A 13,926-nucleotide genomic window follows, 5' to 3' on the forward strand; every position below is an offset into this window, starting at 1 on the left:
TACTCATATATTACATTATTTTGTTTCAGCTAATTGATTAGTCTAATCAAAACTGGAGTAATATATATTTCTGAACTTGAATGTGAAATTAAAAATGTTGAAAAATGTCCCAGATTGCTGTCAAAATCCGTAATGTGTGCCTGTTACCGGACAGTAACTGTGTGAAAAGCACTATACAAATAAATGAGAATTAAATTGCAAAACTGGTTTTTAAATGATTACTCATCGCTCATTTATTTGCTTTATTAATTCACAAAGTGAAAATATTTCTCAATGCAATTACAAATTTGTTCTTAGACAGGCAAAATAAGGTACGTAGTACGACTTGCATCCATTAAAAAAGAAAATAAGTTTATTCAAATCATGAACAAAGACTTTTGCAACCATTTTTAAGTTAAACAATTGCGAGAAAAATAAGGCATACTCCTCTTGTGGAATGATCACATAAAAGCCCCAAAACTGAACTCATCATGTTCCGCTTCATTGTAAAATCTCTATTCCAATACAATCACCCTTTCTACCCAGACTCTGCAACAGCTGAGCTGTCGGAGAAGAATCAGTCAATATGGCACAAAATTTCACCTAACCAACCAATCAACATTCAGTTAAATTACATATCCGTGCCAAGTCTCAAGCAGGAGGTCATTGTAAGATTCGCATTTTCCCTTTCAGAGGAGTCCTTTCGACAAATCAGCGTGAAGTCTCTTTCGTCTGTATATCTTCCACAATTTGAGATTGATGCTGCACTTTTGCACTACAGTAAGATGAGGGCGCTAGAGAGCTAAATGCATTAAAACACAGCTTTCACATAGACATCATTTTTCAGAGCAAGAATGCAACACTTTGTAAACCAGGACCAGGATGTTGCTGGAGTCCCAGTTAACCTCTTAATGCTTTCCCATTCAAGCTTCAGAGGCAACCTTAAAAATAGCTTGGTGATGAACACAGCAGCGTTCCAGCTCAAGGATCACTTCTTCATCAAGTGCAAAACCTTCAGGTTGCCAAACCAGAAATCCACCATATAACCTTCCCAACTGACCTCAAATTCCCTTCGGTTAAGACAAAGAACAAAAATGGACCTTTAATGTCATTAATTTAAAAACGATCTTTCTCTCCCACCGATTACAGAAGCTAAAATGAGGCTAAAAACTACTCATGGTGTCAAACAGGGGCTTTTTTTTTTTTTGTCATTTATACAGAGAATACATATTTACAGTACACAGGCTCTGCTCTGAGCAAGCATCACAGTACAAAACATCTGACTGACCAATGAGATCCTTTTTCCAGGATTAAACAACCAATCAGGATCCAATAATAGTCAAATAATAATGCTGTACATGCACTGAACTCAACAGAACAATGTGTCCATCCGCTAAACCTTTGGACATTTGAAAAAGAACCTTATTTCATATTTGTCGAATAACCATATACATGATGAAACTAGTTTAAATTTAGCAGTAACCAAGTAGCCCAGTGTATGTTCCCATATTAATCATATTAATGGAATGCTGTTATCTCATTATTATGATTTGTGCAAAAAAGAGGGTAAATAAACTTAAAATAATTACTCTGGGCTAATGAATTTTAATATGTTTGTAAAGTATCAAAACTTTAATTTTTGTAAATGAGCACAACTGTGCCACTCCATCATTTAAAAGACCATTTAAAAAACCAAAAGAATAGCAAATTTAAAGCAAACATGACTACCCAACCACAACAGATTCTTTTAAACAAGCACCACTGAAGAAAGAAAAAATTAAATGAAGAGCTGGACACTTGGATCGCTTTTATTTGTGTATGGTCATCGTAAGCTGTCAGTCACAGTGTTTTGTGGAGCAGCAGGGCAGCCCATTCCCGATGTCCTCAAATCCCATTCCCGACTGCAAAGTTCCTGCGCTCACTCCAACCACCGACTTGAATAAACTGACAGAGGCATGATTCAAACCACTTCTGTGAGGGTGTCGTTTGGCCAAAGCTGTTCAGAGTTCAATTCGCACTTTTCCGACCTGTGGCTTGAAGTGAAGAACACTAGTGCTGGTGTCCGATGGACAGCACTAGAGGTATCAGACAGCCGAGAACCAGAGCTCCAACCTCCACTTTGCTCAGTCCTTTCCCCGCGCTGGCCCCGGGCGAGTGGCTGTGGCCGCCCATGCCGCCCACTTCCGGGAGGACGTGCACCGTAGCCACGTACAGGAAGGTGCCGGCGGAGAACAGCATGGCCACACCGGTGGCGTTGACGTCAGATAGCGCCTCTTTACTGCTCTGGATAAAAGAAGAGGAAAAGTGTTAAGGCCCCGATATACTCACGGCGAAGCTCTTTTTTGATCTTTGCTTAGAGGTAAAACGAAGTTTGAAATAGGTGACCAGCAAAAACACGGTTAACAAACATCCGATGCCGCCCACACTGATGAGAGCGACGTTTAGATGAATATGGAAATATGCGCTGCACGCTTTCCTCTCAACAACAAAATAAACAACCAAATTGTGAAAACAGCAAGCATTTTTTTAAATAAAGCATAAGAAATGCATATGATCATAGCAACGTGGATGTTTGCACGAGCTCTGCAATTCGGCACTCTAGTAAAGTCACGTCACGTTTATTTACATAGCACTTTATTAGGGATGCACAGATACGAAAATTTTCGTTGGCAATTTTATTTGAAAGCTGATAACCGATATATCGGCAGATAAATCCAAATCTACATTTTTATATAATTTTTGAGAGCCTGATTACAAAAACAAAAGTCTAACCATTAAAAACCAGGTCCCAAGCACATAATTATAATGTTCTCATTATGATTTTATGTAGCCTATTTGACAGACTTGCACGTTGTACTTTTATTTTTTTAAGTGATATCAATCATGTCTCAACTGAAGGGTTAGTTCATTAACATCAAACATTATTTATCGGCATTAATATATCAACCAAAATTTCTTATTGGGCCGATAATGATAACATTAAAAAAGGACGATACCAATATGGTGGCCAACATATCGTGCATCCCTACACTTTATACAATAGATTGCTTAAAATCAAGCAGCTTTACTGTATTAAACGAGTGACTGACTCTTTGTACAACTTCATTTTCTACTATAAAGGCACTGAGATACTTCAAGCGAAGCTGGTGTGACGTCATTTTCAACAAAATCAGGCCAAAACGAACTTCGTTTAGAGTTTGTTTTGGGAGTTCGAAACAGCTTGCCAAAGTTTGGAACTTTGTTTTGGCCTGATTTTGTCCGAAACAACGTCACAGCAGTTTGTTTTCTTCGATTTCGCCCGAAGCACATCAGGGCCTTTAGATAAAGGGTGAATCTAGGACACAGTCAGAGAGGTGGAAACGTTTTTTGGTGAACATTAAATATTCATGATTGTTACAGGGATGATCGTTGGCGTCCCAGCGGTATAAATGGCACTACATCTCAGTGATTTCCAGGCTGCCTAAAGAAAGAGAAATGGGGCGTTTCACAGCAGGGGAGCAAGAGGTGAGTAATCTCCACTCTGCCACCTCAGCTGTTCCCATGGCGATGGGATGTGGGATGCCTGCGGCGAGTCTGAAAAACATAGCGTGGGCCTCCATGGTTGTTATGTAACCCTGGTGAAGCATCTGAAGTTTTATTAGTTATTGTGCCATTATGGGGTAATTAGTAGACATAAAACAAAAATGTTAGCACAAATACAAAAAAAACAAAAACATTTGCCAATTCAGCACATATTTAAATAAGAGTCTGAATTGTTTTAGAGGCAAATTGTAATTAAAAATAACCTATTAAACATTTATTTCATATTACTATAGTCACTATTTACATATTTTATGTTGTTTTATTTTACTGCATGGTTTTCTGAAAACGAGTATGTGTGTTTAATGTTACTTGTGCTCGGCATATTGAAAAGAATCTCAACATTGACAAATTAAAACACTCCAGGTCTTTATCACTTTGTTAAAGGGATAGTTCACTTTGAAATTAAATTTTGGTATGTTTTAGCTTACCTCAAGGGCATCCAAGATGTAGGTGTCTTTTTTTCCACAGTAGTTTCAATTTTGATATTTTTAGGTCAAACCGTTCTTGTCTGCCAGTCATTTAATGCAGGTCTATGGTCACTGTCTCAAACACAAGCACAGAGTCCAAATTAAACAATTCCCCATCGTAAGTACACATTGATGTGCAAGTACAAGACACGAAACGAGTACAAGACACGAAACGAGAGGTTTGTGTGAGAAAACGAACAGTATTTATATCGTTTTTACCTCTTATACACAGCCACGTCCAAGTGATCTGATCTGACGTGTACGCAGACTGGTGCATAGATATATACACTAGATGTCGCCTTGTCTACGGCAGTTCATTGGAACGAATGTGTACTTACGATGGGGAATTGTTTAATTTGGACGACGGGGAATTGTTTTAATTTGGACTCTGTGCATGCTCTTTGAGACAGTGACCATAGACCTGCATTAAATGACTGACAGACAAGAACGGTTTGACCTAAAAATATCAAAATTGAAACTACTGCGAAAAAAAAGACACCTACATCTTGGATGCCCTTGAGGTAAGCTAAAACATACCAAAATTTAATTTCAAAGTGAACTATCCCTTTAATATTAAGCAAAACAAAATGACAAATGTTTACTTGCCGTCACATATTTGCGAGCTTGCAACAGAAATCTGAATTGAAGCGATAGTTCACCCAAAAATGAAAATGAAAATGAAGAATGTTGGTAACCAGACAGTTGATGGTAGCCATTGACTAGGGCTGGGTACCGAGTTCGATACTTTTTAGGTACCGACCGAATTGCCTCGATACTATCGAGTATCGAAAAATGACTTGAATGGTACCAGATTTCGATACCTAAGGGGTTAACTCGTCAACGTCAGTGCTCAAACAAATACATATGAAATGCACAACGACACGCCTAAATTCGCTCACGCACATACACGCAAACTCTACACACACGAGACGCGCGGAACTCTCCCGCACATACTCTTATGAGACGCGCGCGCGCACACAAACTGTCCACGCACATTCTCATGAGACGCGAGCACACACACACAAACTCGCGCACATACTCAATGACACGCAAGCACACACACTCACAATACCCTAAATATGTGGAAAAGTCGATCAAAAGTGTGGCTACATTTCTCCAGGCTCGATGCCAACAGCGCGCGATGCAGTATTTGTGGTAAAATAATGGCTGCAAAGACGGTACCGCGACAGATATGATGAAGCCCTTGACAGTGCACGGAGTAAACATAAGAGCAGAAAGTTGCTGCGTCTTCGACTGGTAAATGAAGAGATACCTTGTTGATCACTCTGACTGTGTTTATATTGCAATAATGACCTACTGAATGTACACTGCCGTTCAAAAACGTGTTGGTCAGAATTTTTTTTCAGTAAGCATGCATTAAAGTGATCAAAAATGACCTTCCAAAAACTGGTTTTCATATTTCAGCTTTGACAACACAGGAATAAATTACATTTTGAAATATACATAGTTCCCACATGACGTCACAACATACGGGCATTTGCCGACCCGGCGCCATTTCTGAGGGCAGAACACAACATTCTTACAATGCAGAACATGAGAAGAAGCTGAAACGGAAATTTTGTGATTAAAAAGTAAAAATGGTCATCTGCTGCTGGGTCAATGGATGTTCCAATCGTGCCGGAGGTTCAGTTACATTTAGTTTTTTAGCATTTGCCGACCCGGCGCCATTTCTGCGGGCAGAACAATAGTAGAAGCAGCTGAAGCGAGTTAATTTCGTGATAAAAAGTGAAAATGGTGATCTCCTGCTGGGTCAATGGATGTTTAAATCGTGTCGGAGGTTCAGTTAAATTTGGATTTTACAGTATACCCGTCATTAGACTTCGTGAATGTAAGAAGACTAAGCTTTTGTCAGAACAACGACGGAGGTTATGGCTGGCGAGGATAAACAGGAAAGAAACTCCCTCAAAACACGCAAGAATTTGTTGTTTTTTATTGCGAGTGTACACAAATATAAGTTAACACTTTGCAGTTTGAATTATGTCCTGTATGAACAAAATGACGAGATATTAAAAACATACAAAAACAACATTGTTTCCACTGTTCGATCGCGCCCGCGACTCTCTCACTCTCTCTCTCACACACACACACACACACACACACACACACATTCCAGCACGGCAATCTCAGATTATGTCACTAAAGAACCCGCGTATAAAGTAGTTCCGCATTACATTAATTAATTTGCACGCGAGTTTTATTTATTTTCATACCGTGTATATTCATATTCATGCACATATTTCCAGGCTCGGAATTGCTCACATGTATTAAAACTCCTAGCCATTGCCAATACCAGATAATGATACACATGATAATACTGTATCTGAGGCAAAGCTGCATAATCAGTGCTCAGTGCTTCCTTCGTTAGCGCATACGGATCCACACCATTTATGACTGAAATTTTCGCATTGTACCTCTCTCTGTCTTGTGTTAATAGAGTCTCTTTATAATCTCTGTCACTTTGTCTCTTCATGATTTTCGTAACTTTATAAATAGAAAGAAATATTCGAAATTTGCTTGTAAAACTCATAGACAGTATGGTAAAACATTGTAAACACAGCAGCTTTTGCCCTCAAAGATGGCGTCTCCGGGGAGGTCACGTGACATTAATTGGCCTGTGGGAACTATGTATATTCAAATAAGATTTTAAATTGTAATACTATTCCACAATATTACAAGTTTTACTGTATTTTTGATGAAATAAATTCAGCTTTGGTGAGCATGAGCACTTTATAAAAAAAAATATTTTGTACCTTATGTATATGTATAAGGAATATTTTGTTCCTTTGTGCTTTTTTTGTTCCTTTGTGCACTGACTAAGGAGCATGAGTCAAACTGAAAAAATAAAACCAAAGTTTTTCTGAGGTAATGTGTTATGTAATCTTGTTAAAATGGATTTCATAAAATTGGTATCGAAAAAAGTATCGATCAGGAACCGGTATCGAAATCAAGGTATCGGTATCGGTATTGGTATCGAAATTTTTTGAACGATACCCAGCCCTACCATTGACTTCCATATTAGGAAGAAATGGCTACAGTCAACTGTCTGATTACCAACATTCCAACAAAATATCTTCTTTTGTGTTCAACAGAAGAGAGAAACTCATACAGATTTGGAACAACATGAGGGCGAGTAAATGATGACAGAATTTTCATTTTTGGGTGAACTAGAGTAGTGTCTTTTGGGATTTCCAACAGTTCGATTCTTTCGATTTGTCTGCCCGTTCTTGAGTATAGGAATTGAACTTCAATGGTTGATAATGACGTAGTACGAGAACACAAGGACGCATATTGAGAAACGGCCAATGACTTTACTAACTGGCGATTGGCTCTTTTATTTAGAATGTAGGACTTATTCCACCATATTCTCCCATTTATAGTAATATGGGTGCACTGTCTTTGTATATCTAAAGTCTTTGTTTTAACCTAGTTCAAATGTTATGCAGATATTGTCTTTATCAAATTGACACTAACAAGACTTACAAATACTGCTTTTTTTTAATACTTGAACATACCTGACTGAGTCCAACGTAGGTGAGCATGGCCAAAACAGGGGCAGCCAAGGCAAAGACTAATAGATGTTTCCGGATACGATTTCTTTCTAAACCCGCATGCATGAGGAAAGAGACGAGTCCAAATGCAGCAGGAGCCTGAAATACAATAAATAGCATAATAGAAAACAGACTTAAATTTAAATCAGTATACATTTTTTTTTTTTTTGCATTTTCAATGCATAAGAAACACATTCATAAGGCTACACAGTTCATAAAAATAAATAAAAATCATGTAAAATATAGCTGTATTGATTTATAGCCAGTCAATACGATTTTTTGTTGTTGTTGAAAGTTTACTCAGCAAGGATGCTTTAAAGGGGTCGTATAATACGCTTTTCACAAGATGTAAAATAAGTCTTTGATCTCCCCAGAGTGTGTATGTGAAGTGTAAGCTCAAAATACCCCACAGATATTTGTATACAGCATGTTAAAATTGTCACTTGTTGAGGGCGAGCAAAAACGCACCGTTTCTGTGTCTGTCCCTTTAAATGCAAATGAGCTGATGCTCCCAGCACAGGGGGCGGAGCTTCAAGAGCTCATGTCCTTTTACCTCACACAGACATGCACTGAATTTTTTTTAACTTTTAGCCTTTTATGTTCAAACTGAAGTCAGAAAGATGGAGAGACTCAAGAAGAAGTGACAACATGTAGACAACATTTCTGAATGGTTAGTTGATGAATTTATGTAGCTTATGTGTAGTTATCTTCTAGTCATTGATTAGCATATTCTGTCTTGATAATCTATAAATCGTGTTCCGGGGGCGGGGCTTATGTAAATTGTAGGGTTAGTGATGTCACTAACCCGGGAGGAATGTCGTGTAGTCTCTACCAGCCGTTTGTTGCAGTGCTTAAAAAACGATTTCTTTAAAAGCAAATATCTCCCTTTGCTTTGAACTTTGAGCATTGTAACTTTGCAGATGTTGTTTATGCTCAAACAGCAACATTACACACTAACTAAAGCTAGAAAAGTGAAATCATAATCAGCCACCCCTTTAAATTGATCAATATGACAGTAAAGTCTTTAACATTGTCAAAAAAAAATTAAAATCTATTCCACATATAGTGTTCTTTTGAAACTTCAATTTATCAAAGAATTATAAATAATAATAAGAATAAATGTTTCTTTTGCACCAAATCAGCATATTAGAATGATTTCTGAAGGATCATGTGACACTGAAGACTGGGCTGTCATACTATTTTGCTTTTACTCATTTATAATATATTGTGTTTACGTTCTGAAATATTTGGAGAATTCATTTGGAAACACAATTGGAAAGGCGCTAACATTTACATTTAGTCATTCAGCAGGCCTTTCTAAACGAATCGATACAAATGAGAAACAGCGCCAACAAGTTATCATAACTATATTCCCAGAACACTAGAGTAATACACAAGCTGGAGTAGAAGTGCATTAATTCATTAAGGTTGACTGTACCTTATGCAACATAATGGCCACAAATACAATGAGCTGGACGCTGGTCTGAGACGTGGATGCAGCCGCTCCGAGAGCAACACCATCAGCTGGACCAACAGATAAATCAAATATGATTATTGGTCAGATTTAACAGAACACAGAATATACACTCCAGGTCAAAAGATTGGAATAATTAAGATTTTTTCATGCTTTTGAAAGAAGTCTCTTACGCTCACCAAGGCTGCATTTATTTGATTAAATACAGTAAAAAATGAAATATTGTGAAATATTATTACAATTTAAAAGTTGTTTTCTATTGTAAAATATTTTGAAATATATATTTTTTTCCAGTGAATTTTCAGCATCATTACTTCAGTGTCACATGATCCTTCAGAAATCAATATAATATGCTGATTTGTTGCTCAAGAAATAATTATTTTTATTTTTATCCTTTATTATTAAGCAGCCAAAACTGATTTCAACATCGATATTAACAAGAACCATTATTAATAATTGAGCACCAATCTGTTTGCAAACAACTGAGAACCAAATCAGCATATTAGATATTACTCAAGACTGGAGTTATGGCATATAAACCCAGAAAACAGTTATTTAATATAAACTATCATATGTTTCAGAATATATCTTTTTTTTTTTTTTTATCAAATAAACGCAGCCTTGAAGTGCATAACATCTATTCAAATAATTATGTATATATACATACAAATAAATAAGTTATTTTTAAAACATGAAAAAAAAAACACATAATTTTCCCAAACTTTTGACCGGTAGTGTACAGCATTACAAATATGACAAAATTACAATCTGAAGCTACCAAAATAACACACTACATAGAACATATTTGGATATCTCAATCAAAGATGTATCATTACCAGTTTTTTCAATCAGTTTTACCTGCAGCATGGACGACCAAGCCAAGCGTAGTGGTGACTTTAGAGCTAGCAGTCCTCGCTGCTTCTGGATCTAAAAGTGTGGAGAGAACGGTTTCAGACACATTATGCCATCAGTGTAAACCATCATAATTTGTCAACACGGACCATCACTGTTGTGCATGTGAGCACTGCCGATCTGATCCACCAACAGCATGAAGACGAAGCCCAGCACCAGAGAGACGCCGATATAAGCGTGGAGCTGCTCGTGACTGTGGCTGTGTTCACTGCTGGGTCCCACCACTCCTTCTGCAACCTTCGGATCAGAAACCTCTGCTTCCACCTGCCCATGGCCATGGTGGTGCCCACCTACACCAAAACAGGAACCGGTACAGCTTTAGAAGTCGTTCATACATAACATCAGTGATGAGGACACATGAGGAGTTTGGGAACTACTAACTTAACCACAGCTATGGCGAATCAAGTCAAGTCAAGTATATTTGTATAGCGCTTTTCACAATACAGATTGTATCAAAGCAGCTTCACAGTATTAAATTAAAATAATACAACAAGGTTTGTTTCTAGTGGAATTTATTGATTGATAAAATTAAATATCCCCAAAATATCCCCAACTGAGCAAGCCAAAGGCAACAGTGGCAAGGAACCGAAAAACTCCATCAAGTGACCTAATGGAGAAAAAAAAAAAACCTTGGGAGAACCCAGGCTCAGTCGGGGGCCAGTTCTCCTCTGGCGTTTATGAACTAGAGACCGGATTTAACTGTAATATTTTTATATTTAACTGAATTAGTGGTGCAGCTAAATGCTACAATATTTTAAAGTGATAGTTCACCCAAAAATATTTTTTTTTTCCAACTATGGCAGTCAATGGCTACAGTCAACTGTCTGGCTACCAACATTCTTGATGTTCCTTCACATAAAAATGAGTCTACAGGCTTCCATTGACAACCTACAAGTCGGAGAAGGTGTGCTGCTGTACATGCTGTCCAAATTCTTACATATAGTCCCTTTAAAATTAATTAATTCAAAAATCCTTGCCGTTTTGTGCCAGAAATAATACAGGCCTAATTAAATTAGAATGTATATAATCACATGCATTTAATAATATAAATAACTACAAAATAGCCAGAAACTTTTTGTTAGTAGTTTAAAGTGAAGCAATAAAAAAAACAATTAGCTTGACTATATTTTAACTACTCTAAATTATGAGTAGCTAGTAGCTTTACAATCTAAAGTGGCATGTCTACCACGCATACACTTCTAGATATCAGTTTAGGATTTACGCATGGAGAACTCAGCCCAAAACGTTGAGAGATATATATATATATATATATTCATTCTGCATTTTTAAGAAAAGGAATCAATGCATTAACTGAAGTGTGAACTTGAATGTCACCTTCCAGCATTTCCTCATAGAGGGCATGAACTCCCTCTGGAATAATGACAGCCAGTGCAGTGCCACACAACAGCCCAGCTCCCAACACCGTCACCAGCTTCAGCTTCTCCTGGAGAGAGGACAGGAATCGCAGAGTCAGTAAGCATGACTAACCAACAGGCTCTACTTTATGTATTTAAGTGAGGTTAACATTGGTCATCTTCATGTCAATAACCTGGACATCATGAAAATATATCCATCAGAAGAGGCATGCAGGTACAATCACATTTCTGAATTATAAACTTCATTTGAACCTAAACTTCATCTGGGTCCAAAAAAGGCTATAATCACCATATATCTCAATAGTGAAAGAGCAATGTAATGGTCATGCTGATAAATTACCTAATATTTAGCCATTTTGAGATTATCAGCATCAGAAAATATTTAAGGGATAGTTCACCCAAAAATGTAAATTCTATCATTAATTACTCTCCCTCATGTCGCTCGAAACACATAAGACTTTGGTTTATCTCCATTGGCAGTTACGCAACTACTTTGACGCTTAGAAAAAATTCATAAAGAGATTGTAAAACTAATACATATGCATTGAGCGGTTTAGTCTAAATTTTCTGAAGACACTCGATCGCTTTATATGATGAACAGATTGAATGTAGACTTTTATTCATATCATTCATCAGCTCACAGCAGTTGTGGTAAACAGAAGCTCAAGCATGTTCGCTTGACGTGCGAGAACCAATGAGGTTCATTCTCGTGTTACGCATCACGTTTGAGCTTCAGCAAGAACCAATGAGGTTCATTCTGGTGTTACTCAGCACGTTTGAGCTTCTGTTTATGTTCGTTGATGAATGTTTGTGTGACTAAAAGACTACATTAAAACTGTTCATCATATAAAGCAATCGTGTCTCTTCAGAAAATTTGGACTAAACCGCTCAATTTAAATGGACTACTTTCACGATCTCTTTATGAACTTTTTGAAGCGTCAAAGTGTAGTTGCGTAGCCGTCAATGGAGGGACAGAAAACTCTCATATTTCATCAAAAAAAAAATCTCCAGTTGTGTTCCAAAGATGAACGAAAGTCTTAAGGTTTTGGAACGACATGCGTGTGAGTAAATGACAGAATTTTTTTTGGGGGGGTGAACGACCCCTTCTAAATAGTAGTGTACCTATTAAAGTAATAGTAGCAAATTATTATATGAAAAAAAAAAAAAAAACATAATATTTTCAGTGTATGAGCACATTCTACTGCTATTTATACTGTATAAACTCACATAAGCATTTTAATCAGCCTCCCGCTTTTTAGTTATCTGTATTAGCAACTAAAACAACACATTTTAGTGGATCATAAAACCATAAATTAACTTGTCCAGAAAGTCAACCTGAACTGCATTTTAAGACAAAACACGCGTGGGTGGCAGGTTAAACAGCTCGTGTCTACACAATATAAACTTTAGGTTGATATAACATTCAAGCTTATAAGACCGTTTGCCCTTGGAAGATCAATGCAAATCTCAAACCTGTTTCTGAGAACCTCAGCACCGCACATTACAGATGTCTGCATTTTTAAACATCTTCTTCTGCAGAGAACCAAACACCCCGAACACTCACACACTGAATATTGAGCACACCTGTCCTAAATAAACTAACGTTACTGTAGACGTGGACAACTCGGGTCCAAGCTCACCTCAGAGAAGTTAACAGCCAAGGGAATCGTTCCAGCCACATAACAACCGACTAGCATAGACAGAGACAGCAGACTGATGGAGCTGAAGTCATCCATTTCTGCTGAAGATCCAGGAGTTTAACAACAAATCCTGTGCAATCGGTCGATGTTTGGTGCCAGTCAGTGTATTAGCCGGTTAGCTAATAAGTTGTTTGCATCTACCTTTACAAATCACACGATTAAAAACGAACATCCACTGTTGATCTGCTGTAAAGGCGGTTTTGGAGCTCTTAGTACATTGACCTGATCGATTATCTCAACTTTAATCACACAGAATCACGTCACGCTTAGCAAGGGCTAAAATCATGACAATCAGTCTGCGAATAACCACATAAATGAACAGATTTGTTAACGCTTGTCATGGTCTGCTTCTCTGATCTCAGGCCGCGGTTGATGACAGGCTGGTTCCTAAACAGGCAACATTTTTCTAGTTTGCCACCTTTTCCGCAGTATCGCCACACTGGTCGCTAACTAGCCGAGTGTGTGATGTTGGCAGTCTGAGAGAAGCACTTCCGGGACACATCGCTGTCAAAACAAAAGCCCCCACCCCTCTCCAAAATACGCCAACAACGTCATAAAAACGCAGCCAGACTGTATGCTAACTAACGTTACTAGCATTCTACATGTACTATTTCCCCCATATCGTTCAGGCAAAATAATAAGAGTAACTTAGTATACAGTTCCTTCTGAATTCATCAATTATTATCAATTATTAACAACAGAACACAGAGTATACTCAATTTTGAAATCAAAAGACACATGAAGCACTTATCCTATTTAATTTGATTTATTGTAAATTGCAATTTACCCCTGGAACAATTATTATTATTATTATTATTTTTTTTGTAATGTAATTTATTATTTAGAATGTATAGTATGTCCGGATTA

The 13,926-nt window shown here is 37.5% G+C and overlaps 1 protein-coding gene across 1 annotated transcript; it reads right to left on the bottom strand.

The window, feature by feature from the left end:
- Positions 1–330: 330 nt before the first annotated feature.
- On the bottom strand, positions 331–13,590 carry slc39a9 (solute carrier family 39 member 9). Its single transcript, XM_084394363.1, has 7 exons — positions 13,000–13,590; positions 11,319–11,427; positions 10,073–10,273; positions 9,930–9,998; positions 9,036–9,121; positions 7,562–7,696; positions 331–2,262 (listed from the first exon to the last, which is right to left on the bottom strand). Exons 1-7 carry the CDS (start codon positions 13,093–13,095, stop codon positions 2,029–2,031), a joined length of 930 nt encoding a protein of 309 aa, XP_084250489.1. The 5' UTR covers positions 13,096–13,590; the 3' UTR covers positions 331–2,028.
- Between the last annotated feature and the right edge of the window lie 336 nt (positions 13,591–13,926).

The sequence above is a fragment of the Rutilus rutilus genome (genome assembly GCF_951802725.1).
Source record: "Rutilus rutilus genome assembly, chromosome: 21".
NCBI lineage: Eukaryota > Metazoa > Chordata > Actinopteri > Cypriniformes > Leuciscidae > Rutilus > Rutilus rutilus.

Bases quoted from the DNA above. Each gene is read 5' to 3' on its own strand.
- slc39a9 (XM_084394363.1), bottom strand. From the start codon at position 13,095: ATGGATGACTTCAGCTCCATCAGTCTGCTGTCTCTGTCTATGCTAGTC. The intron at 10,274-11,318 runs GTGACATTCAAG...GTTTTGGTGTAG, and splicing joins CTATGAGGAAATGCTGGAAG to GTGGGCACCACCATGGCCAT. The intron at 2,263-7,561 runs GTATGTTCAAGT...TCTTTTATCCAG, and splicing joins CCTACGTTGGACTCAGTCAG to AGCAGTAAAGAGGCGCTATC.